The 26884-nt window shown below is 26.2% G+C and overlaps 9 protein-coding genes across 12 annotated transcripts; 7 read left to right on the top strand and 2 right to left on the bottom strand.

The window, feature by feature from the left end:
* Positions 1-82: 82 nt before the first annotated feature.
* On the bottom strand, positions 83-4826 carry LOC122848420 (signal peptide peptidase-like 3). The gene is made up of 7 exons (XM_044146491.1): positions 4289-4826; positions 3333-3405; positions 2615-2784; positions 2220-2527; positions 1805-2148; positions 1304-1729; positions 83-1241 (listed from the first exon to the last, which is right to left on the bottom strand). Exons 3-7 carry the CDS (start codon positions 2644-2646, stop codon positions 1173-1175), a joined length of 1179 nt encoding a protein of 392 aa, XP_044002426.1. The 5' UTR covers positions 2647-2784; positions 3333-3405; positions 4289-4826; the 3' UTR covers positions 83-1172.
* Positions 4252-7393, top strand: LOC122848435 (HMG box-containing protein 4-like). 3 transcript variants are annotated; one of them, XM_044146513.1, is made up of 7 exons: positions 4252-4365; positions 4815-4904; positions 5752-5889; positions 6203-6495; positions 6558-6633; positions 6708-6863; positions 6924-7354. In XM_044146513.1, exons 3-7 carry the CDS (start codon positions 5850-5852, stop codon positions 7316-7318), a joined length of 960 nt encoding a protein of 319 aa, XP_044002448.1. In that variant the 5' UTR covers positions 4252-4365; positions 4815-4904; positions 5752-5849; the 3' UTR covers positions 7319-7354. The 3 variants fall into 3 exon arrangements, with proteins under 3 accessions (XP_044002448.1, XP_044002450.1, XP_044002447.1); XM_044146515.1 differs by lacking the exon at positions 4815-4904 and having other exon boundaries at positions 4348-4365; XM_044146512.1 differs by lacking the exon at positions 4252-4365 and having other exon boundaries at positions 4812-4904; positions 6924-7393.
* Positions 7394-7660: 267 nt separating this feature from the next.
* Positions 7661-9655, top strand: LOC122848422 (SWI/SNF-related matrix-associated actin-dependent regulator of chromatin subfamily B member 1). Of its 2 annotated transcripts, XM_044146493.1 has the most exons (6): positions 7661-7798; positions 8104-8699; positions 8766-9078; positions 9168-9344; positions 9427-9462; positions 9603-9655. In XM_044146493.1, the coding sequence occupies exons 2-6, from the start codon at positions 8120-8122 to the stop codon at positions 9625-9627; spliced, it is 1131 nt and encodes a 376-aa protein (XP_044002428.1). In that variant the 5' UTR covers positions 7661-7798; positions 8104-8119; the 3' UTR covers positions 9628-9655. The 2 variants fall into 2 exon arrangements, with proteins under 2 accessions (XP_044002428.1, XP_044002429.1); XM_044146494.1 differs by lacking the exon at positions 9603-9655 and having other exon boundaries at positions 7662-7798; positions 9427-9524.
* Positions 9656-9896: 241 nt separating this feature from the next.
* On the top strand, positions 9897-12276 carry LOC122848429 (putative tricarboxylate transport protein, mitochondrial). Its single transcript, XM_044146505.1, has 4 exons — positions 9897-10282; positions 10630-11064; positions 11578-11798; positions 11896-12276. The coding sequence occupies exons 1-4, from the start codon at positions 10093-10095 to the stop codon at positions 12076-12078; spliced, it is 1029 nt and encodes a 342-aa protein (XP_044002440.1). The 5' UTR covers positions 9897-10092; the 3' UTR covers positions 12079-12276.
* An 807-nt stretch (positions 12277-13083) lies between these two features.
* LOC122848345 (tetratricopeptide repeat protein 28) lies at positions 13084-20444 on the top strand. The gene is made up of 6 exons (XM_044146344.1): positions 13084-13283; positions 13462-13719; positions 13786-18642; positions 18722-18959; positions 19052-19267; positions 19332-20444. The coding sequence occupies exons 1-6, from the start codon at positions 13260-13262 to the stop codon at positions 19991-19993; spliced, it is 6255 nt and encodes a 2084-aa protein (XP_044002279.1). The 5' UTR covers positions 13084-13259; the 3' UTR covers positions 19994-20444.
* Positions 20327-21330, bottom strand: LOC122848455 (peptidyl-tRNA hydrolase 2, mitochondrial-like). The gene is made up of 3 exons (XM_044146537.1): positions 21070-21330; positions 20790-20975; positions 20327-20704 (listed from the first exon to the last, which is right to left on the bottom strand). The coding sequence occupies exons 1-3, from the start codon at positions 21208-21210 to the stop codon at positions 20522-20524; spliced, it is 510 nt and encodes a 169-aa protein (XP_044002472.1). The 5' UTR covers positions 21211-21330; the 3' UTR covers positions 20327-20521.
* An 81-nt stretch (positions 21331-21411) lies between these two features.
* Positions 21412-23239, top strand: LOC122848417 (serine--tRNA ligase, chloroplastic/mitochondrial). Its single transcript, XM_044146486.1, has 2 exons — positions 21412-21516; positions 21578-23239. Exons 1-2 carry the CDS (start codon positions 21460-21462, stop codon positions 22805-22807), a joined length of 1287 nt encoding a protein of 428 aa, XP_044002421.1. The 5' UTR covers positions 21412-21459; the 3' UTR covers positions 22808-23239.
* A 28-nt stretch (positions 23240-23267) lies between these two features.
* On the top strand, positions 23268-25498 carry LOC122848408 (tigger transposable element-derived protein 2-like). The gene is made up of 2 exons (XM_044146474.1): positions 23268-24413; positions 24472-25498. The coding sequence occupies exons 1-2, from the start codon at positions 23268-23270 to the stop codon at positions 24697-24699; spliced, it is 1374 nt and encodes a 457-aa protein (XP_044002409.1). The 3' UTR covers positions 24700-25498.
* A 101-nt stretch (positions 25499-25599) lies between these two features.
* On the top strand, positions 25600-26828 carry LOC122848445 (GATA zinc finger domain-containing protein 15-like). The gene is made up of 2 exons (XM_044146526.1): positions 25600-26134; positions 26489-26828. The coding sequence occupies exons 1-2, from the start codon at positions 25654-25656 to the stop codon at positions 26755-26757; spliced, it is 750 nt and encodes a 249-aa protein (XP_044002461.1). The 5' UTR covers positions 25600-25653; the 3' UTR covers positions 26758-26828.
* The last annotated feature ends 56 nt before the right edge of the window (positions 26829-26884 follow it).

Below are 26884 nucleotides of genomic sequence, written 5' to 3'. Positions count from 1 at the left end.
AATCACATAATAGATTGAATAATAAAAAATAATAATAATAATGTTTAAAAAATATATATAATAATTAAAGTTTATAAGAAGTATTCAAGGCTGGTCTCGTCCCGGATGTCACGTTATCACTTTGAAAATAATTTAATAATTAAACAAACCAAAAAATTCAAAGACAAATAAAATTTTTTAAATAAATGTTAATAGTAATTATAAAATATAATCCAGATCAACTTATTTTTTAGCTTATTTGCATTGTTATAAAAAAATTATTAATACATAATTTATATACAAAATTTTAGTTTAAAAAAAAAAAAAAAAAACTATTGAAAAAATTGTTTGACAATTATTATTATTTATTATAATATATATATATATATTTTTTTTTTGCTTAATAAATTATAATAATTCACAACCAACACGCGATCATACAGTTATTTAAATAATATATTTTTCGATTTATTTTCTCTTAATCGGTGCACTGGAAAAAATTCGATTTGTTCGATTTTTTTTTTATTTGTATAATCTTAATTTTAATTAGATAGTGTGAAAATTATGAAATTAATTTTTCATATTTTTTTTATTTTTCTATTACCAATATATATATATTTTATTTAAACTAATTTATTTGAGTTATTGACTCGATTTCTCATTCTATGAGAACTAATTTTCGTCAATCAGTATTTAATAAAAATTTCATTTTTTTTTATAATAACAATTTGTTATTCAGTACGTATGAATAATACCTTTAATCAAATAAAATTGCAAATCCCATTTTTGATCAAGAAATGAAAAAAAAAAAAAACTTAGTGTTTACCAGTAGTTATTGGCTATTCATCATTATTTTTAGCTGCACAATTGTCAATTTTATTTGAAATGATTTATCATGCACATATTTTAATGTGTACACACATAAATATCAATTGTTTTCATTGAAAAATCAAATGTCAAATAAACAAAGTGGCTATAATTAATCTCTCGTGTGGCAATAAAACATTTACACTCACATTCATACTAATTATTCAGGTAAAAAAAGAAAAAAAAAAAAAAATAAATGTAAAATGATATTGATGAAAGTATTGTGAAAATTTGTGATACAACAATAGACACATGTATTTTATAAATAAATTATTGTTATCGATCATGTTGAATTATTTTTTTGGACTAATAATGACATTCAGTTGTCAAACATCCATGTGTTTTGATGGTGGATGTGTTATAAATGGTTCACTCCACATTCTACGTAAATCACCCTGTAATAATAAAAAATAAATATATTACATTGTTTATAATTATAATAAATTATAATTTATACCTTTAAATATGCCATTGTTAATAATGGTAAAAGCGTAAACGGCACAAGATAAAGTAATGCTGGTTGTGCTGCTTTAAATATTTCTGAGCTAACAGTTGCTGTTAATAAACCAAGAAAATAACCAATTAATGAACAATGAAAATAACTAATACGTCCAAGATGTCTTGGTGGTGGTACACCAGCTTCACAACCACCTGGTATTAATTGGCTTTTTTTATATGCATCATAACGTAATACAAAACATAATAATAAACCAGGCATAACAACATCACCAAGACCAAGCATTGAAAAATGTCCAGCTTGATGCATTGATGGAAATACTAATTTTCCAGGTAATGATAATTTTGGTGCTTCACGTACAACACCACCAAGATGTAATCTACGTGCAACAAGACCAACAGGATTATCAGCAGGACGTGTTGCAACCTAACAAGATAATAATAACATTATTATTAATAATGATAAATAAATAAGCATTTTTGTATAATAGTTAATAGTTACCTTAACCATAACATTTGTACTGAATATATATGATGAAAAAAATACCCAAAATACATCATAAATAAGTAATCCAGTTAGTAATAATGTTGATACTTTTAAACTTGGTAAACGTACAAATGCAATAAATGCAACACATAAACCCATACCCATTGCATCCATGAGTAACCAATGACCAGTTAATACCCATATACATACAATACTGACACTCAATGAAAATGATAATAATTCAGCACCAGTAAATCTTCCACAAACACCAAATGATATTTTATTACCATCTGAACATGGACGTATTATATACTGACACATTGGTAATAATAAAAATGCAAGTGCAACTGTTGCAATAACTGTAATTATAAATTAAAAATATTAAAAATATAAATTTAATATGCTTTTTTTTTTTTTTTCGATTACTTACTTGCTGTACAAATTGCAAATAACATTTGCATACTATCAAAAAAGAAAAACATTATAAGTAGAGATACGGAAGCACCAAGAGGTAGACATAAAGCATGCATTGTATCTAATGTTTGTACACCAGCAGCACCACAATCACTACTTCCAGCAGTACTTGTTAAACCTGATAATAAATTACTACGTTCTTTTTCTTTTTCTCTTTCTCTAGCTTCTTGTTCCATATTTAATGATCTAAAACTTCCATATACAATAAGTAATATAGAAATTAAAAATGTTGAAACCCTGGACGAATCCATAATTGAATATGCCCTGTTTAAATAAAACAAAATAAATATAATTATTTATATTTAAAAATAACAAGATTGTCAATTATTATTGTAATTTGCTTTTGCTAACCACTGGTAATCCACTTGGCCATTGGTGGCCATGATAGATATTTAAAATCAGCAAAACAGTAACGCCTGTGCACATGCGATCAAATCGCTTTGCATCTAGACGTACTTTTTTCGATATTCTCTCATTCCAATTTGCATACTTTGAATCACCGAGATCACCTGAGATCCAATCTGTAAATTTCATCAATAATTTTATTATTATTTTTGTGCTACATGATTCATCATGATTGTTTGTAAATTTATACAAAAAACTTGGATTTATTTTATGATAAATTACTGTCGAATATTAGTAATTTCAAAATAATAATTATTTTAATTATTATATCCTGCAGAGAAGGAAATTATGACCTTCAATATAATTACTATGTTTCTTCATAAAGTTATTTAATTTAAGTGTTGAAATTTTTTAAATTACATTTTAAATAAAATTTAAAATTCTTGCTTCATTTAAAAAAGACCATTATTATTTTGCAGGAAAATCAACATCATCTTATCAAAAAGCTTTTTTTATTTATTTTTTTTTTTTTTATAAATAAAAAGTAAATATTAGTATTTAAATTTTATCTTGTAAAAACTAGATCAACTGGCTTAAGCTTAGGTAAGCTTTCTCTCTGTATACAGATGAATAGTTTCGATAAAAATGAAAAAAAAAAAAAATGGAGCAAAAGAAAATAAAAAACATAATAATTATAAAAAATAAAAAAATTAAATATGATTACCTGTAATCTACTACATTCAGCATATCAGCAAGTTGAACGTGACCTTCTGTTTTTCATTATTTATTGTTAACATCTGTAATTAATAAACAATACATTATTAATTAAAAAATATTAATAAAATATTAATAAAATTACTCAAATAATCAATTTAATTAATTTAAAAATTAATAATAATTATTATTAATCATTGTAATAATAAATATAATCAAACAAGTGTTTTTTATTTTCAATTTTCCAACTTCCACAATCCTTAAACAATATTTAAAAAAAAAATAAAACAAAATGTCAAGGAATAAAATATTAACTATTAAAAAATAAAAAAAACATTAAATTTTTTTTTTTTCACAATTATAATGAAATTAAACACCATTGTTTTATCATATTTTTTTAAACTCAAATAAACTAGACATTGCGGTGAAATTGTCAAAAGCAACGGTGCATGACACCACACTACACATCGTGCATCATATAAATAATAATAACAATAATAATAAATATTATAATAATAAAAAAATTAATAAATTTATTGACCGTGTCAGTGTGTACTGGCAATAATTTAGTCAATTAATAATCTATAAAAAATAATTAAACATAAATAAATTATTATTTAAAAACAAATAATGATTGTTGTTTAATTCATTTGTTTTTTGTACAACAACAATGATATTTAGAAATTAATGACAATAGTCATGTTGATGATAATCATATACCATAATAAAAATTAATCTTTGCAAAACTTGATAGTCACCATTTTGGTATAAACATAGAAGATCACGTGACACATGATTGTGTGTCTCTCTATAATCTCCCCTGTCTTTTCTAAACATTTTGTTTTTTTTTTTTTTTGATTATTTTGATTTTATAAATTTATTGGAGTATTTAATTATGTCAATTGGATTTTTATGTTGGTGTAATTAATTTTAGAAAATATAAAATTATTTTATTTTTTTTTTTACCTAGTTGGGGGGTCCAGTTTATCCATCAACAATCAACACCATCAACATTAAAATTAATTATTTATTTATCATCAAAGGTAACACACAAATTATAAATTTACAATAAATTTAACCTTTTTTTTAATATCAACTCTTTTTTAAATAAAAATACACTTTTTTTTCATAAAAAATTCTCAATTTTTTTTGTTTTTCTTTTCTTTATTTTCACAAACACAAAAATAGATAAAATGTCAATTGAAAAAAAAAAAAAAATCAACACAATTGTATATTATATAAATAAAAAAAGATAATATATTAATTTGATTTAAATATACATTGTCTATTAATTATAATCAATGTTATATACTTTAACTGTATATTGTTTGGTTTTTTCTTTTTTTTATTTTCACTTTGATGATAATGCCTTGTTCATTTTGAGAATGTAACAATGTACATATGTGCATGTAACTATCACCAATACTTATTACTTGTCGTATAAATATATATATATTGTGTGTTTTTTTTTTGTCTTTTTTAATACAACAAGAATGCTGCTGCTGCTGACTCTCTCTGTGGTTCAACTGACACGCGCAGAAACGACCCTGCAATAATATTCTCTCTCTTGGCTGCTCTTGGCGTGAGTGACTCGATGCTTTTTCTCTCTGTTCTCTCTGAATTTAACACACAGTACATACCTCCTTCTATTACATATATATATTTCTTTAACATTAAACTATACCTATGTATATTTATTATTTTTTTTTTAATTTATATACATATAAAATATATACTGGGTGTATAAAGAAAAAAGAAACACTTTTCTGCTCTCTTGCTCTCGCTTGCTCTCTCAATCTCTCTGACACTCTTTATTGCTCTTTATATTTAATTTTTTTAATAATTTTTTTTTATCAACTTGCTCTCTTCCATTTGCTCCAAAAATCAAATCATATTGCAACATCCTAAAAATTATTTTTTTATCAATTAATTAAAATTTATTCAATTTCTCTAAAAAAAAATTTTCTAATAAAGTTTTTTTTTTTTTTTTTGATATTTTAATTTGTTAATTAATTATTCTAGATGTTAATTAATATTTTTCAGATTTATTTACATGAAATATAATTTTTTTTATTAGATTGAAAATTTAATTTTTATTTTTATTAGAAATTTTATTTAATTTTTTTGTTTTGATTTGTCATTTTATTATTTTTTAAAAATATGTTTATAATTTTCATAATAATTATTATTATTTAATTAATTAAATTTTCAATCAACAGCATGATGATATAATTTATTTTTTTTTATTTTTAATAAACTTTTGAGTAATATAATTTATCGATCCGTTTTTTGTTTTTAAAAATAAATTATTACAGTGATTTTTTTATTTTTTTATTTTTTGTTTGTCTAAGAGCGCTTTATTTATTTTTCATGTATAAAAACACGATGAATTATAGAGAAAGTTAATTTAATAATTTATTGATGTACAGAGAATAATTATTAAAATAATTATTATGGTGATTTTAAATTTATAAATGAAAAAAACACAACGGCGCGAGAGAGACATGTATCTCAGCTCAACGGCGCAATGGACTTGTTGACATCTCCAAAACGTCCAAAAAAACTGGGTATGGTCAATAAATAATTATCTAATTTAATAATTAAAATACTTTTATGATTATTTTTCTATTTTACAAAAACATTAACGATTTTTTTTTGTTGTTAAATAACTTGAATTCATTCATCTGTGAAATGAAAAATTCACTGTAAGATTAAATTTGTTTTTTTTTTTTTCCATTTTTTTTCTTCATTTACCATGAGTAATGCCAATGAACCTCAATAATTTTTTTTAAACATACAAAAAAAAAAAACTATCTGTCAAGACTAATAAATATTTTATTTTTAAAATTTAAAAAACCATTTAAAAAAAAATATTTTCAGATAAAATGGTTGGAATTGGAAGAAAAAATAAATTTAAAAATCAAGAAGATGTTAATTTTAAACAAGAATCAAGTACTGATCCAGAGCAATCAATGTCAGAGACAGAATTTGATGGTATTCAAGATCAAGATGACGAAATGATTGGAGCAAATGAAAATTATTTTATGGAAACAATAAAACAAGAAGAAATTGATCCATTATTTATTGATAAAAGTGATATTGAAGTATCAAATTCATATTTATCATCATCATCATCATTTGATGATGTAAATATTGAACAATCTCATAATGAAGTAAGTAAAATTTTAAAAATTAATTCATAAAACTTATATAAATAATTTTCTCTTTCTTTTAGAAAGCACGAGTTACAGCTTACACCCTGTGGGCCAAAAATATTCGTAAAGAATTGACTGAAAAATGTCCATACATGGGTACGAATGATGTAAATTAAAAAATAAATAAATAAACAATGTATATTTATTTTTATATGAATTTTTATATGCAGATTTTACTGCAATATCAAAACGTCTTGGTGCACTCTGGGCAACTGTTCCAAATACTGAAAAACATAAATGGCGAAAACGTGCGAAACATTTAGCTGATATATATCGAAATAATAATCAAACATTAATTAAAAAAACATCAATGAGAAAAAGAAAAAGTAAGTTATCACAAATGATTTATCAAATTATCATTTTTTAATATTAAATTATTTCTACAGCTAAAAATTCTATGGAAAGTCCAATGGCATTTGGTATTTCATCATCAACAAATGATAATAATTCATCAAGTAATAATAAAATAAGTAAAAAATTAATAAATGATCCTGTTATTGGTACAGGAACATACAAAGTCATTGGTACTGAGCCAGTTGATGTTGCTGCATATTTAAAATTACTTGGTGAAAGTTTAATGATTATTGGTAAACGTCTTAAAGAACATGAGGGTCAAATTGCTGTATCAGGAAGTGTATCAGTACTTCTTGATTCTTTATTATGTGCATTGGGTCCATTGATGTGTTTAACTAAACAAATACCAGAAACAGCAACATCAATTAGTCAAAATACACTTACAAATATGCTTGATAATATCTCATATATAATGCCTGGATTGTAAATTTAATTTAATTAAATTAATTATAATAATATGTGATTATTCAATGCAATAAAAATAATTATTATAAAAACAAAACTTAAATATTTTTGCCATGTTTTATATTGTCTGTCAAGATGATGATAAATATTATTAATATTTATTAAAAAATACATTTTTAATTGATGTAAATTAATAACTACTCCAGTATAATTAACTTTTTGTAACTCAAATATTAATTTATTTAAAAATAATAATTATTTCGCGCTGCTAGTAATTACTACATTTTCAGGAACTTTTTTTTACTTATCACAATAAAGTTGGTATTGTCTGGGCAAAATGACGACTGACGCGCTTTATTTTTTATTTTTATCTTGTTTGACAGAAAGAATGTGAGGTTAAGTGAGAAAACAATTGTTAATATTATTGTTGTTTAAATTATTGTATACATAATTGTCATAATAACATTGTTTATTGTCGTATTAAAATTTGTGTCAATCATACGTAAGTAGAATGATAAATTTTCAAATATATTTACAACTACAATTTTCTATTAAATGGCTATTTAATATTTTAATTTTTTTTTATTGTTGATTGAATTATAATGCTCATCAAGTAACACAATGAATTTATTTACAACAAATTTATAAACAATTAAATAAATAATAATTTAAAAAATCTTCAATGTTTTATAAAATAATATCTTTTTTAATTTTTAATTAATTATTTACTTGTGTTTAATTAAAAAAAAAAAAATAGATTTTAATAAACCGGCATTATTAATAATATTTTCTAATTAAAATTTACAGAAATAAATAAATAAAAATGGCTCTACGTACATACGGTGATAAACCAATAAGTTTTCAAGTTGAAGAAAATGGAGAATATTATTGTATTGGTTCAGAAGTTGGTAATTATTTACGTTTATTTCGTGGATCATTATATAAACGTTATCCAGGAATGTACAGAAGATCAATAACAAATGATGAAAGAAAAAAATTAGTTGAATTGGGTCTTAGTCAGCATGTATTAGCATCAAGTGTATCATTATTACGTGCAAGTGAAGTTGAAGATATTATTGAAGGTAATGATGATAAATATAAAGCAGTATCAGTACATTCAACTGAACCACCAGCACCAAGAGAAGGTAAATCTAAAAAATCAATGCCATGGGTACCAAGTTTACCAAATAGTTCACATTTGGATGCTGTACCACAAGCAACACCAATTAATCGTAATCGTGTACATAATAAAAAAGTTAGAACATTTCCACTTTGTTATGATGATACTGATCCATCATCAAATATTGAAAATGCTGCTGCACAAGAAATGCTTGTACCAATACGTCTTGACATGGAAATTGAAGGACAAAAATTACGTGATACATTTACATGGAATAAAAATGGTTTGTTTATTAATTTATTTATTTATTTATTTATCATGTAATTAATTAATTTTTATTATTATTTAGAAAGTTTAATAACACCAGAACAATTTGCTGAGGTATTGTGTGATGACTTGGACTTGAATCCATTGACATTTGTTCCGGCAATTGCACAAGCAATTCGTCAACAAATTGAAGCATTTCCACAAGAAACATTAATTGAAGATCAATGTGATCAACGAGTTATTATTAAATTAAATATTCATGTTGGTAATACATCATTGGTTGATCAAGTTGAATGGGATATGTCTGAAAAAGAAAATAATCCAGAAAAATTTGCTATGAAATTATGTGCTGAGCTTGGTCTTGGTGGTGAATTTGTAACAGCAATTGCTTACAGGTATATTTCATTATAATTTAATGTTCAAAGACAATTTAATTTGTGATTTTTGAAATTGATTAATTAATTATTTAAATTATTATTTATAGTGTTAGAGGACAATTGTCCTGGCATCAAAGAACTTATGCATTTTCAGAAGCACCATTGCCAACTGTTGAGGTGCCATTTAGACCACCATCTGAAGCTGATCAATGGGCACCATTTTTAGAAACACTTACTGACGCTGAAATGGAAAAGAAAATTCGTGATCAAGATCGAAATACAAGGTATATTATTATTTTTTTAAATGTATTTTATTTATTTATTTATTTAATTGTTAATTCAAATTTTTAATTAATTTTTCAACAGACGTATGCGACGACTTGCCAACACTACACCAGGCTGGTAAATTTTTCAATAAAAATTAATCAATATATCATATTCAAAAACGAAAAAAAAAATATTATGACAAAAAAACAAAATTATATACCTAATAATTCACATGATAATTAATTTTTTTTAATTTTTTTTTTTTTTTCTTTCAGTAAAAAAAAAGAAAAAATTCATTAATTCCGACAACTAAGTTATAAAAATATATTTATATAATAATAAGATGACATTTTATTTTATTTTTTTTTTTTTCTCAACAATGTTTCTTACCATAAAAATTATGTTAAATAAAAAAAAAAAAATTTTTATCAAACAATTGTTTGCCTTTTTGTTATTAAACCAGTTTATAAATTATACAGATAAAAATATAATTAGTTGATAATATATTTTTCAAATGTAAATTCAACTTGCGCACGCATTTTTTAAAAAAATAAATAGTGGGGATGTGTATAATAGATGACAAGCAAGACAAGCAATGACAAGTGTTTGAGAGAGAAAGCGAGTTGGCTGGAACCGGCGTGTTTAATTAAAAAAAAAAAAAAGTGTCTTCAAGTGGTTGACAATAAAAATAAATAAAAAACAACATCAACAACAACAACCAATAATAATAATATTACGTTTTTAAATACGCGGTTGTATTGAAGAATGGAGAGTGATAAAAATTTAGAAAAATCCGACACCGTGATAATCGATCCACTGTGGCAAAAAAATCAAGTTTTTACATCACGCGGTAATGATGTTATTGGAAATCCTCATCTATCAAAACCCCGGCTCCAAGATAAATCTGCCACCGCCCCATCCTCTGGAAATATTGGTCTCAAAGGAATTATTGCCGGTAATATCCTAATTATTTCAAATTTAATATTTTAATAATCATTTAATATATATTTAAATTTAAAAATATAAAACACCTGATAATCAACTCCATTTGACATACAGAAAATAGCATGACTTGTATTTTATTTATTTATTTATTATTTGTTATGATATACCTACTAAAACTTGTTTTTATTATTATTTGAAAATTTGCCAAAATAATAAATATAAAATCAATAAATAGCCATTTTAAAAATATAAAATCAATGGAGCATTTAAAAATAAAAAAAAATTACTCCAACCTCAACTTGATTTTCAAGGTGACATGAGAATAATAAAATAATAATAATTGATGATTTTTTTAAGGTGGAATAACTGGTGGTATTGAAATATGCATAACATATCCAACGGAATATGTTAAAACTCAATTACAATTAGATGGTAAAACTGGTGCTGGTAAACAATACAATGGAATTTATGATTGTGTTAAAAAAACAATAAATACAAATGGATTTTTTGGATTGTATCGTGGTTTATCAGTATTGGTTTATGGCTCAATACCAAAATCAGCAGTTAGATTTGGATCATTTGAAACAGTTAAAAAACAACTTGTTGATGATGAAGGAAAATTAAATGCACAAAGAAAATTATTAGCTGGTCTTTGTGCTGGTGTGTCTGAGGCAATATTAGCTGTAACACCAATGGAAACAGTTAAAGTTAAATTTATCAATGATCAAAGATCTGGTAATCCAAGATTTCAAGGATTTTTTCATGGAGTCAGTCTCATTGTCAAAGAAAATGGTATATATTTTTTTTTTTTTAAATATAATCCTCATTATTTTTCATTGCTATTATTATTATTATTTTTTAAATTAAAAAAAAAAAAGAGTTCATTGATCAGATGTTTAATTATTATGTAACAATCAGCCGATGGACTCTGCAACTAAATAATCGGCATGATTTATCATCATGATAAACTTATCAATCGACACATTTTTAATATGAATAATCATAAAAATTTATTATATAAAAATTTAAATAGTCTGATGGAATTAATTATTAAAATTAATTTTGAATAAATTATACCTTGAATATTATTATTGACATAATGACGTTTGAAAATAAAAAACATCAGTTCAAAGTTCTCTGTTATATAATTTAAAAAAAAAAAATGATAATAATAATGTTGACGAGTTTATTGATTTTGAAAATGAAAAAATAAATTCACAAACAAGTTTGGCTGAAAATAAATGATGATGTGATGATGCTTATGATATTTTTGTTGATAAAAAAAAAAATTGTAATTATTAATAGGATTCAAGGGAATTTATCAAGGATTAATGCCAACAATAATGAAACAGGGTTCAAATCAAGCCATAAGATTTTTCGTTATGGAAACAATGAAAGATTATTATCGTGGTGATGATAATAATAAAGTAGTACCAAAACCAATGATTGGTTTATTTGGTGCATGTGCTGGTGCAGCATCTGTATTTGGCAATACACCAATTGACGTTGTAAAAACAAGGATGCAGGTAATTTAAAAAAAAAAAATAAAAAAAGCAAATCTAAATTTAAAACTGTTGATTGATAAATTGATAAATAAAAAAATTTGTTTAAATTAATTTTCAGGGTCTTGAAGCATCAAAATACAAGAGTAGCTTGGATTGTGCTGTTCAAGTATGGAAAAATGAAGGACCAAGAGCATTTTACAAAGGAACTGTACCAAGATTAGGAAGAGTTTGTCTTGATGTTGCAATAACATTTATGATTTATGATTCATTCATGGATCTTTTCAAGAAAGTCTGGCCATAATTATTTTTTATTATTATCAGTTAATCTTTAAATGCCATATCAAGCAATTGATTATACTTTTTTTTTTTTTTCTTTTTTTCTTTTCTTCTTTTTTGTTCAATTATACAGAGATACTTTGATGTACATATACAAATTAATTAGAAAAAACATTGTCGACAATTTAGGGTAAGTCACTGTTCAATTAACAACGCCAATCAATTTATTTTTAATTCATTTTTTTTCTTTAACTTTGATCAATTGTTTGTGATAAATTATTAATCAATTAACATAAAAAAAAAACTTTCAATTATTTATACAATGAATTAATGATAAAAATGAATGAAAAACTTTGAACAGTTGATTAATATACTAACAATTCATTCCAATAATAATTCATTCCTAAAAAATAAATAAATAGTTAAAACAAAAATAAAACAATAATATATTTATACATGATAGTAATTTTTTTAGCAATCAAATAATGTTGAAAAACAAAAAAAAAAAAAAATATATATAATTTTTTCTAATTAAAAATATAAATGAGTGTTATTATTTAATTACATTGTATATTTTTATTAAATAATAATTAAATAAACAATTAATAATAATTGAAAAATATCTTTTTTAAAAATTAAAAAATTTTTTATTTTTTTTTTTAAATAATTTTTATATTTTGCGAGGTAAAAATATGTTTGCGCTCATTCTTGCAAGTCGGGTCAGTAAGGCCACCACTTTGTGGGGCCCCAATGGGCCCTAGAGGGAAGGGGAGGTACCTGGGGTCACATTCCAAGATGGCTGTGCCTAAGGAATGCTGACAGTGGGTGCCCCCTTCTCTTCTCAAGACGCCTTTGCTCCTTCTTTTTATTATTTATTTTTTTTTATTTTTTTTTTTTATATTAATCATAGGTATTTATTTCATACCAACGAAAACATCAAGCTCACAATATTTAATATTTAATTGATATTATTTATTTTACTCTAATTTCATTATTATTTTTTTAATTCAAAAAATAATATCTACAATTTACTATTTAAACAAAAATAAAAAAAATACTTTTTAATTAATTTATTTATAATTAATTTTGATGTTTATAATGATGATGATAATACGTTAATGAATATTAACAAGTGATTAATGTGATAACACACTTGTTACCTGGAGGATGCTAGTGCAAGACAATGCAACCGGCTCGTTTTAAACAATGTCTCATAGGGATATCTCTGAGGTAATTAATTTATATAAATAAATTGTTTAAATTGATCAAAAAAAAATAAATAATAATAATATTATATCTAGGTATTATTAAAATTTATAATAAATGTTATGTTAATTTTGTTAATTTTAAAAATCAGGTTTACATTTGACCTTTAATATAACTCCAAAATAATTTAATAAATCTACAGGTGGAACCCGAAGGTACGTCGGCCTTGGCAGCTGGTTCTCGATTATTATTTCTAGAAACAGTACGTAAAAGTAATGCAGCTTGTCAAAATGGTGATTACAATTTGGCAGCAAAACTTTATACTGATGCTTTATCACTGGATCCACTTAGTCATGTATTGTACTCAAATAGATCAGCAACACGTCTTAAAATGGGTTTATTTGCATTGGCACTTCAAGATGCAGTACGTGCAACTGAGCTTGTTCCACAATGGCCAAAAGTAAGTCAATAAATAATTAAATAAAATTCACCTATATTAATACTTGATATTAATAATTTTCAACAGGCATATTATCGTCAAGGTGTAGCACTACAATGTTTAGGTCGTCATGGTGAAGCACTTGTTGCATTTGCAACTGGTTTAGCACGTGAACCATCAAATAGTCAACTTTTATCTGGTTTAGTTGAAGCATCATTAAAATCACCATTAAGACAAACACTTGAGCCAACATTTCAACAATTACGTGCAATGAAACTTGATGAATCACCATTTGTTGTAATATCTGTTGTTGGACAAGAATTATTAGGTGGTGGACAATATAAAGCAGCTGCTGGTGTATTAGAATCAGCTCTTGTTATTGGTACATGTAGTCTTAAACTTCGTGGTTCAGTATTTTCAGCATTATCAAGTGCATATTGGGCATTAAATTTACTTGATAAAGCTATAAATTATATGCAACAAGATTTAGATGTTGCACATTCACTTGGTGATACACAAGGTGAATGTCGTGCACATGGTAATTTAGGTTCAGCATATTTTAGTAAAGGTACATATAAAGAAGCATTAACATCACACAGATATCAACTTGTATTAGCAATGAAATGTAGAGATGCACAAGCAGCAGCATCATCATTAACAAGTCTTGGTCATGTTTATACAGCAATTGGTGATTTACCAAATGCACTTGCATCACATAAACAATGTGTACAATTAGTTAAACAAATGGGTGATCGTTTACAGGAAGCACGTGAAATTGGTAATGTTGGTGCTGTTTATTTAGCAATGGGTGAATTTGATAGTGCTGTTGATTGTCATACACAACATTTAAAAATAGCACGTAAACTTGGTGATCGTGTTGAGGAAGCACGTGCATTTAGTAATCTTGGTTCATCACATTATTATCGTAGAAATTTTTCACAATCAATGATATATCATGAAAATGTATTAAAAATAGCACAAGAACTTGGTGATCGTACAATTGAAACACGTGCATATGCTGGTTTAGGACATGCTGCAAGATGTGCTGGTGATTTATTACAAGCAAAATTATGGCATCAACGACAACTTGATGTTGCATTAACAACAAAAGATAAAATTGCTGAAGGACGTGCATGTAGTAATCTTGGTATTGTTTATCAATTATTAGGTGAACATGATGCTGCATTAAAATTACATCAAGCACATTTAAAAATAAGTAAAACACTTGGTGATCGTGCTGGTATGGGTAAAGCATATGGTAATATTGGTAATGCATATAATGCAATGGGTTTATATGAACAAGCAATTAAATATCATAAACAAGAATTAACAATAAGTAAAGAAGTCAATGATAGAAGTTCAGAAGCATCAACACATGGTAATTTAGCTGTTGCATATCAAGCTGTACAAGGACATGAAACAGCAATGAGACATTATCGTGCACATTTAGCAATTGCTAGAGAATTAAAAGATGCTGCTGGTGAAGCTTGTGCATTATTAAATTTAGCAAATTGTTTATCATCACGTGGTAGATTTGATGAGGCTGTACCATATTATGAAAATTATTTAATGTTATCACAAGAATTACATGATGTTGAGGGTGAAGCTAAAGCATGTCATTTTTTGGGCTATGCACATTATTGTTTGGGTAATCATCGTGAAGCAATTAGATATTATGATCAAGATTTAGCACTTGCTAAAGATTTGCAGGACAAATCTGGTATGGGTAGAGCATATTGTAATCTTGGTTTAGCACATTTGGCACTTAATAATTTAGATACAGCATTAGAATGTCAAAAATATTATTTAGCAATAGCACATATGATGAAACATATACCTGGTAAATTTCGTGCACTTGGTAATATTGGTGATTGTTTATTAAAATTAAATGAAACAGATGAAGCTATTAAAATGCATCAACGACAATTAAATTTAGCAAGACAAACATCTGATCGTAGTCTTGAAGCAACAGCATATGGTGCACTTGGTATTGCACATAGAACAATTAAAAATTTAGATAAAGCATTAGGTTTTCATACACAAGAATTAACATTACGTCAAGAATCAAGTGATTTACGTGGTGAATGTCGTGCACATGGTAATTTAGGAGCTGTACATATGGATCTTGGACAATATACACATGCTGTTAAATGTTATCAAGAACAACTTGATCGTGCTAAAGAACTTGGTGGTGATTCATCTATTGTTGCACAAGCATTAGGTAATTTAGGTATTGCTAGATTAAATATGGCACATTATGAAGATTCAATTGGTTATTTTGAACAACAATTAGCAACACTTGAACCATTAACAAATAATACATCACTTATTGATAAAGTAAGAGCATTAGGTAATTTAGGTGATTGTTATGAGGCACTTGGTGATCCAGATGAAGCTATTAAATGTCATGAAAAACAATTATCATTAGCAATACGTTTACGTAGTATTAAAGATCAAGAAAAATCATATCGTGGTTTGGGTAGAGCACGTGAAGCATCTGGTAATTATCAAGAGGCACTTGTTTGTTTTGAAAAAAGATTAGTTGCTGCACATGAAGTTGATAATATTGAATCAAAAGGTGCTGCATATGGTGATTTAGGAAGAATTCATGCTGCATTAGGTAATCATGAACAAGCTATTAGTTGTTTAACACATCAAATGACATTAGCACAAGATATTAATGATCGTACAGCACAAGCTGAAGCAACAAGTGGTCTTGGTGCTGTATATTTATTAATGGATGATCCATCAAGTGCATTAATGCATCATAAAATTGAACTAAGTATTGCTGATGAGCTAGATTCTCCAGCTTTACAAGCACGTGCATGTGCTAATTTAGGCTCAACACAAGAAGCACTTGGTCAGTATGAAGAAGCTATTAGATTACAAGAACAATCATTGAGTCTTGCTGCTGCTGCTGGTGATCAATCAGCACGTGCAGCAGCATTTTCAAGTCTTGGTAGATTACATCATTTTTGTGGTGATTTATCAAGATCATTAAGTTATTTACAATCTGGTTTATCATTATCCGAGGGTCTTGGTATGATGAGAAAAGATGAAATTGCAAGATTACGTCATAGACTTGGTCTTGTACATTGGCAAGCTGGTGAGCATAATATTGCTATTGAACAACTTGAAAAAGCAGCAAATTTACTTGAAACATTTGATTTTATTGGAGCAACAAGTATACCATGTTCACCAGGAAAAAAAATTAATTTATTATCTGATACATATGAAAATTTACAAAAAATACTTGTCAGCTTAAATAGACCAGAAGAATCATTAAATTGGGCTGAAAGATCAAGATCGAAAAAAATTAAAAATCATGATAATACAATTGTACATTATTCAGATATAATTGATCGTCAAAAAGGTATTGTATTGTATTACAGTGAAGTTGGTAATGAATTACATGCATGGTGTCTTGCACCAACACGTGGATTATTAAGATTTCATTCAACAACATTGGACAATAGATTATCACTTGAGGAACAAGTTATTCAAGCACGTGAAGCTTTACTTGGTGAAACAAATCAAACTGAACAAATTGATGAAATAACAAAAATACCAACACGTGGACATCATTTAAATGCAAGCTCATATAGTTTAAGTAGTTTATTTAGTGTTGGATCAACAAGTTCAAGAGCTGGTAGTGTTAGATGGGGTCGTGGTACAAAAGGACCAATTTGGCAATCACCAAATTCAGTACAAAATTTATATGATCTTCTTGTAGCACCATTTGAAGATCTTTTACCACCAGCAAGAAAAGATTTAATTTTTGTTGTTGAAAAGGCATTATATTTAGCTCCATTAGCAGCACTACAAGCTGGTTTTGGTGAAGATTATCTATGTGAAAGATTTTCATTAATTGTCGTACCATCATTGTCATCATTAAAAAAACGTTCAAAATTACCAATGCCAGAAGGTGGTGCAACAGTTGCAGCACTTGTTGCTGGTAATCCAAATTTACCAGAAGAATTTAGAGAAATTAATGGCTGGCCAGAGTCATCAATATCAGCTGAATCTGAAGCTGGTATTGTTGCTGAAATATTAGAATCACGTCCATTAACTGGTATTGAAGCAACAAGATCAGCTGTATTAGGCTCAATGCCTGATGCTGAATGTATACATTTAACAACACCAATAATATGGAATTCATCAAGTTTTGCATTAACACCAGATCAAAATGAAGAAACAAATGATAGACCAGAATATTTAATAACATGCTCTGATATTATTAGAATAAGATTATCAGCAAGATTAATTGTTTTATCTGGTGGTCATTGTTGGACTGATAATAATGATAATACAACAAAAATAACACCAAATGGATTACAAAATATTGTCAAAGGTTTATTAGATGCTGGAGCACAAAGTGTACTTGTTTCAATGTGGCCAGTACCATCAACTGCTGGTTCAATTTTATTAAGAGCATTTTATAGTGCAATGCTGCAGGGCGCTTGTGCATCAAGAGCACTTGCTGAGGCTATGCAAACAGTACAACATACAAGACACTTTGCTCATCCAGCTAATTGGGCTGGTTGGTTATTATTTGGTGGTGATGCAAGATTATCAAATAAAGTTGCATTAATGGGACAAGCATTAGCTGAATTATTACGTGGTGGACCAGAACAAAGTCGTGATGCATTACGTGTTACTTTACATTTAGTTGAAAAATCATTACAACGTATTCATCGTGGACAAAAAAATGCCATGTATACATTACAGCATAGTATTGAAAATAAAGTTGGTGGAGCAACTGGCTGGAAAGAATTACTTATGTCTGTTGGTTTTAGATTTGAACCAGGTGGTAATAATATTCCATCATCAGTATTTTTTCCACAAAGTGATCCAGAAGAAAGACTGACACGTTGTAGTGCTAGTTTACAAGCTTTATTAGGACTTGGTCAACCTTCTTTACATGCACTTGTTCGACTTTTGCAGGTAGCTTATCATCATCAACATATTTTTTAAAAATCTATCATCATTAAATCATTTTTAAATTTAATATTATATTTTTTAGGCACCAGAAGCTGGTGAAGATGTCATTGCAGCTATGAGAAAAGCAAGTAGTGCAACAGAAGGACAAGAAGTTACATTACCAGTTACTGTCTGGCGTGCATCTGGTTCACATGAATTATTTGCAAGTTTAGGATTTGATTTAATGGAAGTTGGACAATCTGAAGTTACTCTTAGAACTGGCAAACAAGCATCAAGACGAGCTGTACAATTTGCATTGCAAGCATTACTTGCATTATTTGGTAATAAATTATTTAAAAAAAAAAAAAAAAAAACTGTACTAATTTTCACAGACATTGAAATTGACAATAAATTAAATTAAATTTTTTTTTAGATACGCAAGAAGCACCAAAGAGTCTTAGTCTTGATTCTGGAAGTTCAATGGAGAGTCTTGTTTCAGTTAATCAATCAGATAAAAAATCATTATCAGATCATTCAAGACTTGGTGGTGCATTTGCAAGTTATGTACGTCATCGAGGTGAACCAGATGGAAAAACAACTGAACCACCAAGTATTCCAATGTCACGACAAACTTATCCAAATGAAGGAGGTAAATAATTTTTTTTTCTCTTAAAAAAAAATATAAAAATATAATTCTAAAAATTAAATTTCAGGTGAATCTGATGTTGCATTTACACCAAGTCCACCAGTTGCATTGACTCTAAATCATCAAACAAGAATACGTAATTTATATCAAGATCAAATAGCTCGTCCTGGTTCAAGTTCAAGTAGTTCAGTTACAGATTGGGAAAATGGACACAATACAATATTAAGAAGACAACCATTACCACCATTACCTCCAACAGTACTTGAAAGATTATCAGTTAGAACTGAAATTGGTAATAATAATACAAGTACACCAAGAAAATTAAGAATGTCAACAAATAATGAAGATACAAATCAATCAGAATCATCACAAAATAATAATATAAATAATAATACTAATGATGGAATATCACACATAAGAAATATGACAACATTGAGTGGTTTAACACGAGAATTAACACCAACAATATCTGATGTTTATCATGAAAGAAATCTTGGTCTTGGTTTAGCGCCATCATTATCAAAGTTACTTGAAGAAGTTGGTAATGTAACTGAAAGTGAACAAGGACAATTATCACGATCAGAAACAAGTCAAACACAAAATTGGCTACAAAATGAACCAGAATTGTGTCGTAGAGATGAAGCTGATGGTAGATCAATTGCTGAATCACAATGTAGTGCAACTAGTTCAAACAAAATTCATAGAAAAGCACCACCACCAGCAGTATAAAAATATTATTTTCATTATTTTAATTATTAACTTATAATATTAATAACATCCAAGTGTTTATTCCAAAAATAAATAAATAAATAAACACATAAAGAAATATATAATTATGGTGGTAGTCGGGTTATAACATTGATAAAATCTTGACTTTAAATAATTTATCACGCATGTAAAATATCAAGAGATATCCGTCCAATAATTAAATTAAATTTTTAACAAAATAATTAGTTAATAATTAGAATTAAAAAGTGCAAGTACAATCGCATGTGAAATATTCCAAACTTTAATTGTTAACAACGTATTTATATATATGAATATTAATAATAAATTTGATAATTTAATTATATATTATTTTTTATTGCTATTATAATAAAATAGAATACAAAATAAATTGAGATAAACTTAAAAAGATTCAGTATTTCAATAATAAAATATTAAAATTGTTATATAATAATTTTTTACTTTTGTTCGTTTTATTTTGTTCAATTTTATTGATGTTGTTGTTGATGATGATGATGTATCAATGTCAATTTAATACAATTTTAAATGTCCAGTAACTTCATCAACAAGCTCATCTGGACCTGGACCAACACAACAAACTGTTTTTGATCCAGCAGCAATTTGTGTACGTCCAGCATCTTGAATAGTAACAGCAATTAAACCTTTTTTCTTAGCTTCTTTTTTAATTTTATCTAATTCTTCAACACTATCAACCTACAAGAATTAAAATAAAATTATTTAGATATATTTTTTTTAACATAAAAATTGATGAATGTTTATCAAGAGATTTGAAATAAACCTTGAGAGTTATTTTTTTGTGTCCAGATTCTTCCCAGGCTTGTAAATATTTTGGTATTTTCATTGCAGCAGCATAACCAGCAACAGCAGCATGTGCACATTGAGCAGCTACTTTTCCTTTTCCCATTTTTAAATCATTTCTGATGACCAATACCATCTTGTATTCTCCATTTGTATCATCAATCATCTGTTAAAATCAATAAACATTAAATTATCACTATAAATTTATCAACTTTTATGTCACAAATTTGTTTAATTTTATAGATAAAAATATTACTCACCATGTCATTATCATTTGTCGTCGTTTCAGGTTTAATTGTTATCTTGGATAACCTGTAGAGTCCATAGCCCAATGCCAAAGCAACGAAAAAACCAAGTTTTAAATCATCAATGCTCTTTAAAAATTCATTCCAAAAATCCATGTTGTTTTTAGAAAAAACTTTAAATTAATAATAAACAAAGAGAAGCGGTGCCTTGGATAAATAAATAAATAAATTTGACGCCAACCACGAGTGCACGAGTCACGAGTTTTTTTTTTTCTCAAGACATTCGGCTCTATTCGGATTTCATCGCCATTAAAATAATAATAATTATTTTTTGTTTATATCAACAATCAATGCATGATTATAAAATAAAATAATATTTATGACTTAAAATTAACAACAACAACAATGAATAAAATAATTCGGCAATTGGCTAATCAACGTTATTTTTGTTCAAAAGCACAAGTAAGTATTTCATTATTAAATAATAAATTTATAATACAATAATTAATTTGTGTTAATAAAGTTTCAGATAAATGAAATAAATAAAAAAATAATTAATACTAAATTAAAAATACCAGAAGCTGAATTTAATACTGAATTTATTTGTAATCCTGCAAATCGTGATATTATTAATCATAACATTGTCAAGAGAAAAGGTGTTGGTAATATTGACAGAGTATTGGAGTTATCAAAAAATGCAAATGATGAAAATTCAGTAAAAGAATTGCATAAAGAAATTTCTAAAATTCCAAATACAACTGATCCAAAAGTATTTGATTATCCAGATGAAGGAAAAATTATTAAATCATGTAATGTACCAGGTGATTTTGATTTTGAGCCAAAAACATTTGATGAATTATCAAAAAGTTTAAAGTTAGTTAGAATGGATGAACTGGGACCAGTTGCTGGTGACAAAAGTTACATACTAATTGGTGATTTGGCTCAACTTGAAGAGGCACTAATTCAATATACAATTAGTAGATTAATGAAATTTGGTTTTCAATTAATATCTGTACCTGATATTTTACCAACAAAAGTCATTGAAAGATGTGGATTAAATATAAGTGGAGAAAGAAATTTTATTTATTCATTAACTGATAATTATGGTGATGATTTGAGTCTATCAGGAACAGCTGAAATGTCGTTGGCATCAAAACTTATTGATTCAATAATACCACATGAAGAATTACCACTTAAACTTGCTGCTGTTAGTAGATGTTTTAGAGCTGAAATATCAAATAATATTGATGAACCAAGTATTTATAGAGTTCATCAATTTACTAAAGTTGAAATGTTTATATGTACAGATGAAAAAAATTCATGTGATATGTTAGATAATTTAGTTGAAATACAAGAAAATTTATTCAAAGATTTAGGATTGAGTTTTAACATAATTGACATGGCATCACATGAACTTGGTGCACCAGCAAATCGTAAATTTGATATTGAAGGATGGTATTCTGGTAAAAAAGGCTTTGGTGAATTATCAAGTACTAGTAATTGTACTGATTATCAATCAAGAAGATTAAATATTAAATATAAAAATGATAATGAATTAAAATTTGTTCATACTTTAAATGGTACTGCTTGTGCTGTACCCAGAATGTTGATGGCTATTTGTGAAACATATCAAACCAAGGAAGGAAATATTAAAATACCACAGCTATTAATTCCATTTATGAATGGAAAAAGTGAAATAACTAAACAAAATATTGCTGATATGAGGATATATAAATCAAAGTCTAAAAAATAAATTTGTAACATCAAAATTTATAGATATTAAGAAGCAAAAAAATATATTGTTCTTGAAGAAGATCTCAATAAAAATACAATTTATTCGCTCAATTATTAAACAATTATTGAAAATCAAATTTTTTCATTTGCTAAAAATTTATATAAACATTATTGTCTTCAGCATCTTGATAAAAAAGGCTGACAATATATTTTTTATTCTTCTAGAAGTTCGTTGTTGTATTGTTGTTGATCTTAATGCTGCGCTAGTGTCATGTGTACTTATGTGTGTGTATCTGTGTGCTGAAAATTATTCAACACAGTCAAATACTTGTGTATAAAAATTGTGGCTACATGTGATTTCTATTTGCATATGTAATTATTTGTTGTTATTGTTAAAACATTACATATAAATATTGCTTTATAAATTAATGAATAAATTTTGAATTGTCAATTAAAGTGGATTTATTTGAAGCTAAAATATGTCACTTGAACCTGAAAAAAAAAAAAGAAAAACAGTGAGTATTCAAGAAAAGCTAGATGCACTAGATGAAATTGAAAAAAAAAAAAAAACATCAACTGAAATTGCTAGACAATTGGGAGTTGGACATTCAACAGTTTGTGGATGGAAAAAAGATGAAAAATTATTAAATATGCAACGTGAATTAATTCATGCTGTTCAAGCAAATAATATGAAACGTCTTCGTCAAGTTGATAATCCACTTGTTGACAAAGCAACATGGCAATGGTTTAAAGAACAAAAAAAATCTGGTGCTCAATTAAGTGGTCCAATAATAAAATCACAGGCAATTTTTTTTTGGCAAAATTTAGGTTTATCTAAAAGTTTTGATGCAAGTGATGGTTGGTTGAGTAAATGGAAAAATCGTCATCATATAAAAAATATAATTTCATGTGAAGATTCTGATATTGTCACTGAATATCATAATAAATTTGATGAAATTATTAAAAGTCGTGGATTAACACCTGATCAAGTATTTAATGCTGATGAAACTGGTATTAATTTTCGTCAAATGCCAAAGAAAAATTTGTATACTCAAGATGAAGTTGGTGCAACTGGTGCAAAAGGTAAAAATGAACGTATCACTGTGATGGCATGTAGTAATGCTTCTGGTACAATTAAACCACCACTAATTGTCATTGGTAAATATGCAAAACCAAGAGCAATTAAAAATCTACAACATTTACCAGTTAGTTATAAACATCAGAAGAGTGCCTGGATGTCAAATGATATATTTACAAATTGGTTTTATTATGAATTTGTTCCATTCATCAGTAAAGAGTTAGAAAAAAAAAATTTACCAACAAAAGCTATACTTTTTACTGATGATTATGGAACGAATGGACAAAATCTTAAAAGTGGTGATATAGAGGTAATTTATTTACCACAAAATATGACATCAATTCTTCAACCAATGGAACAAGGTTGTTTACAAAATCTTAAAACAATTTATAGAAAAATATTATTGGAATTTGTTGTTAAAGAATTAACAGCAAATAAATGTCTAGCTGAAATTTTAAAAAGCATAACAATTAGAGAGGCAGTTTTTTGGCTAGCTAGATCATGGAACATGGTGACAACATCAACAATAACAACATCATGGAAATCGGTAAAGATTTATTACCATTAAATATTTAATTATTTTCTAAATTAATTTGTGATTTTAGTTGTGGCCAGAAATACAAACAATTAAATCACTAAGTGAAACTGAAGTTCCTGAAGTTGATTTTAATAATACAACTGATATTGTCAAGGAATTTCAACTTGCATTGAAGAATGATGATGAAAATAATGTAAATGAAAAAGCCATCAACACATGGCTAAATTGTCCAACTGTACAAAATTTAAATGAATGTTTAAGTCCCCATGAAATTATTGAAAATTTAAAAAATTAATCAACAAAATATTGATTCATCAATAGTCAAGATGTGTATAGTGTATTATAAATTTTTAGTATAAATAAATAAATTGATTTTCAATATTTTTTTTTATAATTTTTATTTGTCGAAAATAAATTGCTCAACAATTTCTTCATAGATTCTAAATTGATTTTGTTTCTTTTTTTTTTTTTTTACAATAATTTAAAAATAAATCTAATAAACAAATTAAAAAAAAAAAAAAAAAACAAACATCTCCTGTGTGAATTCGGGTAACATCGGCTTGTTCCGAGATAAGTTCGTTTGTCTTCGGTTGTACTCGAGTAACCCCGAAATCGTTGATGCGTTAATCGGCATCATGAAAAAAAAAAAAGCCAGTTGCTTGAAAACCTTGTGGCTTATGTTGGTGTTTTTTTTTTTTTGCTTGTAAATCGCGTCTAATTGTTATTTAATATTAATTATTAATTATTATTTGTAATAAATAATTGTATAAACAACACTGCCAAACATCACAAACTGACTAAATTCAAAAATTCAAAAACTCATTTTTCATATTCACTTAAAACTACAAACAACAAACACTTTCATAGCTACTTTTTTTTTTTTTTTTTCCATAAAAAAATTTATTTAATTTCTCACTGTTAAAATTAAACTTTTACACTAGTGTGTGTGTGTTTAACATTATATCACAGTTAATAGAAAAAACATAGAAAAAAAAAATAACGAATTTTCATTCACGTGCATTTCACATTTTTGTAAACAAAAACAAAAATAATACACGACAACAATTCAAAACAAATACTAAAATATAAACAACAATTATTTTCTCTTTTTTTTTAAAACAAAATAATTGTTATTATTTATAATTAAAAATAATATTTGTAATATTACAACAAACACTGCCAAAATATATATCAATCTGATTAATTTATATAAAAAAATTGAATTTTCTTGTATTATAAATATTTAAAAATGGCAACTAAAAATATAAACAATAATTGTAATAATAATGATAGAGTTGTACCATCATTTATATCTTCAAATAGTTATTATGGTTATGTAGCACCGGTATTAAAAAATAATAACAATGATTGTCAACAAGAATCATGTGTACCAGATGTACAATTTTTAAATAATGGTGAACGAGTCATTGATGCTAATAATTATAACAACAACAATGACAATAATAATATCAATAACAATACATCAATGTTTATGTTAAATAAAATACCGGTACAAAATAATAATAATGATTGTAATGGTAATAATTATTTTTTGAATAAATCATCAGCAATGGAAACTGATGATAACGATAATGGTTTTAATAATAATCATTTGATTAATAATACAATACCAGATTTTGAAAGATACAAAAATCGTAAAAGAAATAATACTGATGATCTCATGATGATATTTGAACAAACAAATGGACAGTTTAAAAAATTTAAACAAGGTAAATGAAATTTCTTAAAAATTTTTACTTGAATTTATTTTTTATTATCATTGAATTTAATTTTCATTATATCATTGCTATTTTTATTTTTAAAAGATTATTTAATATTATTTTTAAATCTACATCATTAAAATAAACATAAATAAATTTAAAAAAAAAAACAACATGCATTGCATCTACATTCATCTGACCGCATTCAAAAATAAACATGAAAAAAAAATTAAAAATAAAAAAAACAAGTTGATGCAATTCAATTGAATTTAAAGAATTTATTATTTTTTTTATTTTTTATATTAAAATGTAGTCTTTGAATTAGTTAAATAAACATTTTAAATTAATAAAATATTTTCAGAGGCGGTTGTAACAAACAGATATGTGTTGCAAGAAGAGGATCGTCACAGATGCATAATGTCTCGTCACCATTATGTTTAATAGTTAATGGTTATTGTAAAAAATCAAATAGCAATAATATTAAATTAATATATAAAAATAATATTGGTAAGGAATTGATAAATAGTGCCTCAAATAATCATGTTGATTATGAGGAAATGTTAATGGAAACACATGGTTGTACCACTTATCATTATCATACACAACAACAAATACACAATGATGAATTTTAAATTAACATTTCAATCATTCATATATTATACTAATTATTATCATGGTTTTTATATATTATTATTAAATTGATAAAGAGAAACAAACAAAAAGAAAAAAAACTAATTTTGTAAGAGTGCATTTGTTGTT

The sequence above is a fragment of the Aphidius gifuensis genome, linkage group LG2 (assembly GCF_014905175.1).
Source record: "Aphidius gifuensis isolate YNYX2018 linkage group LG2, ASM1490517v1, whole genome shotgun sequence".
NCBI lineage: Eukaryota > Metazoa > Arthropoda > Insecta > Hymenoptera > Braconidae > Aphidius > Aphidius gifuensis.
The sequence above is the reverse complement of the archived record's forward strand: the minus strand, read 5'-3'. Positions and strand labels throughout refer to the sequence as shown.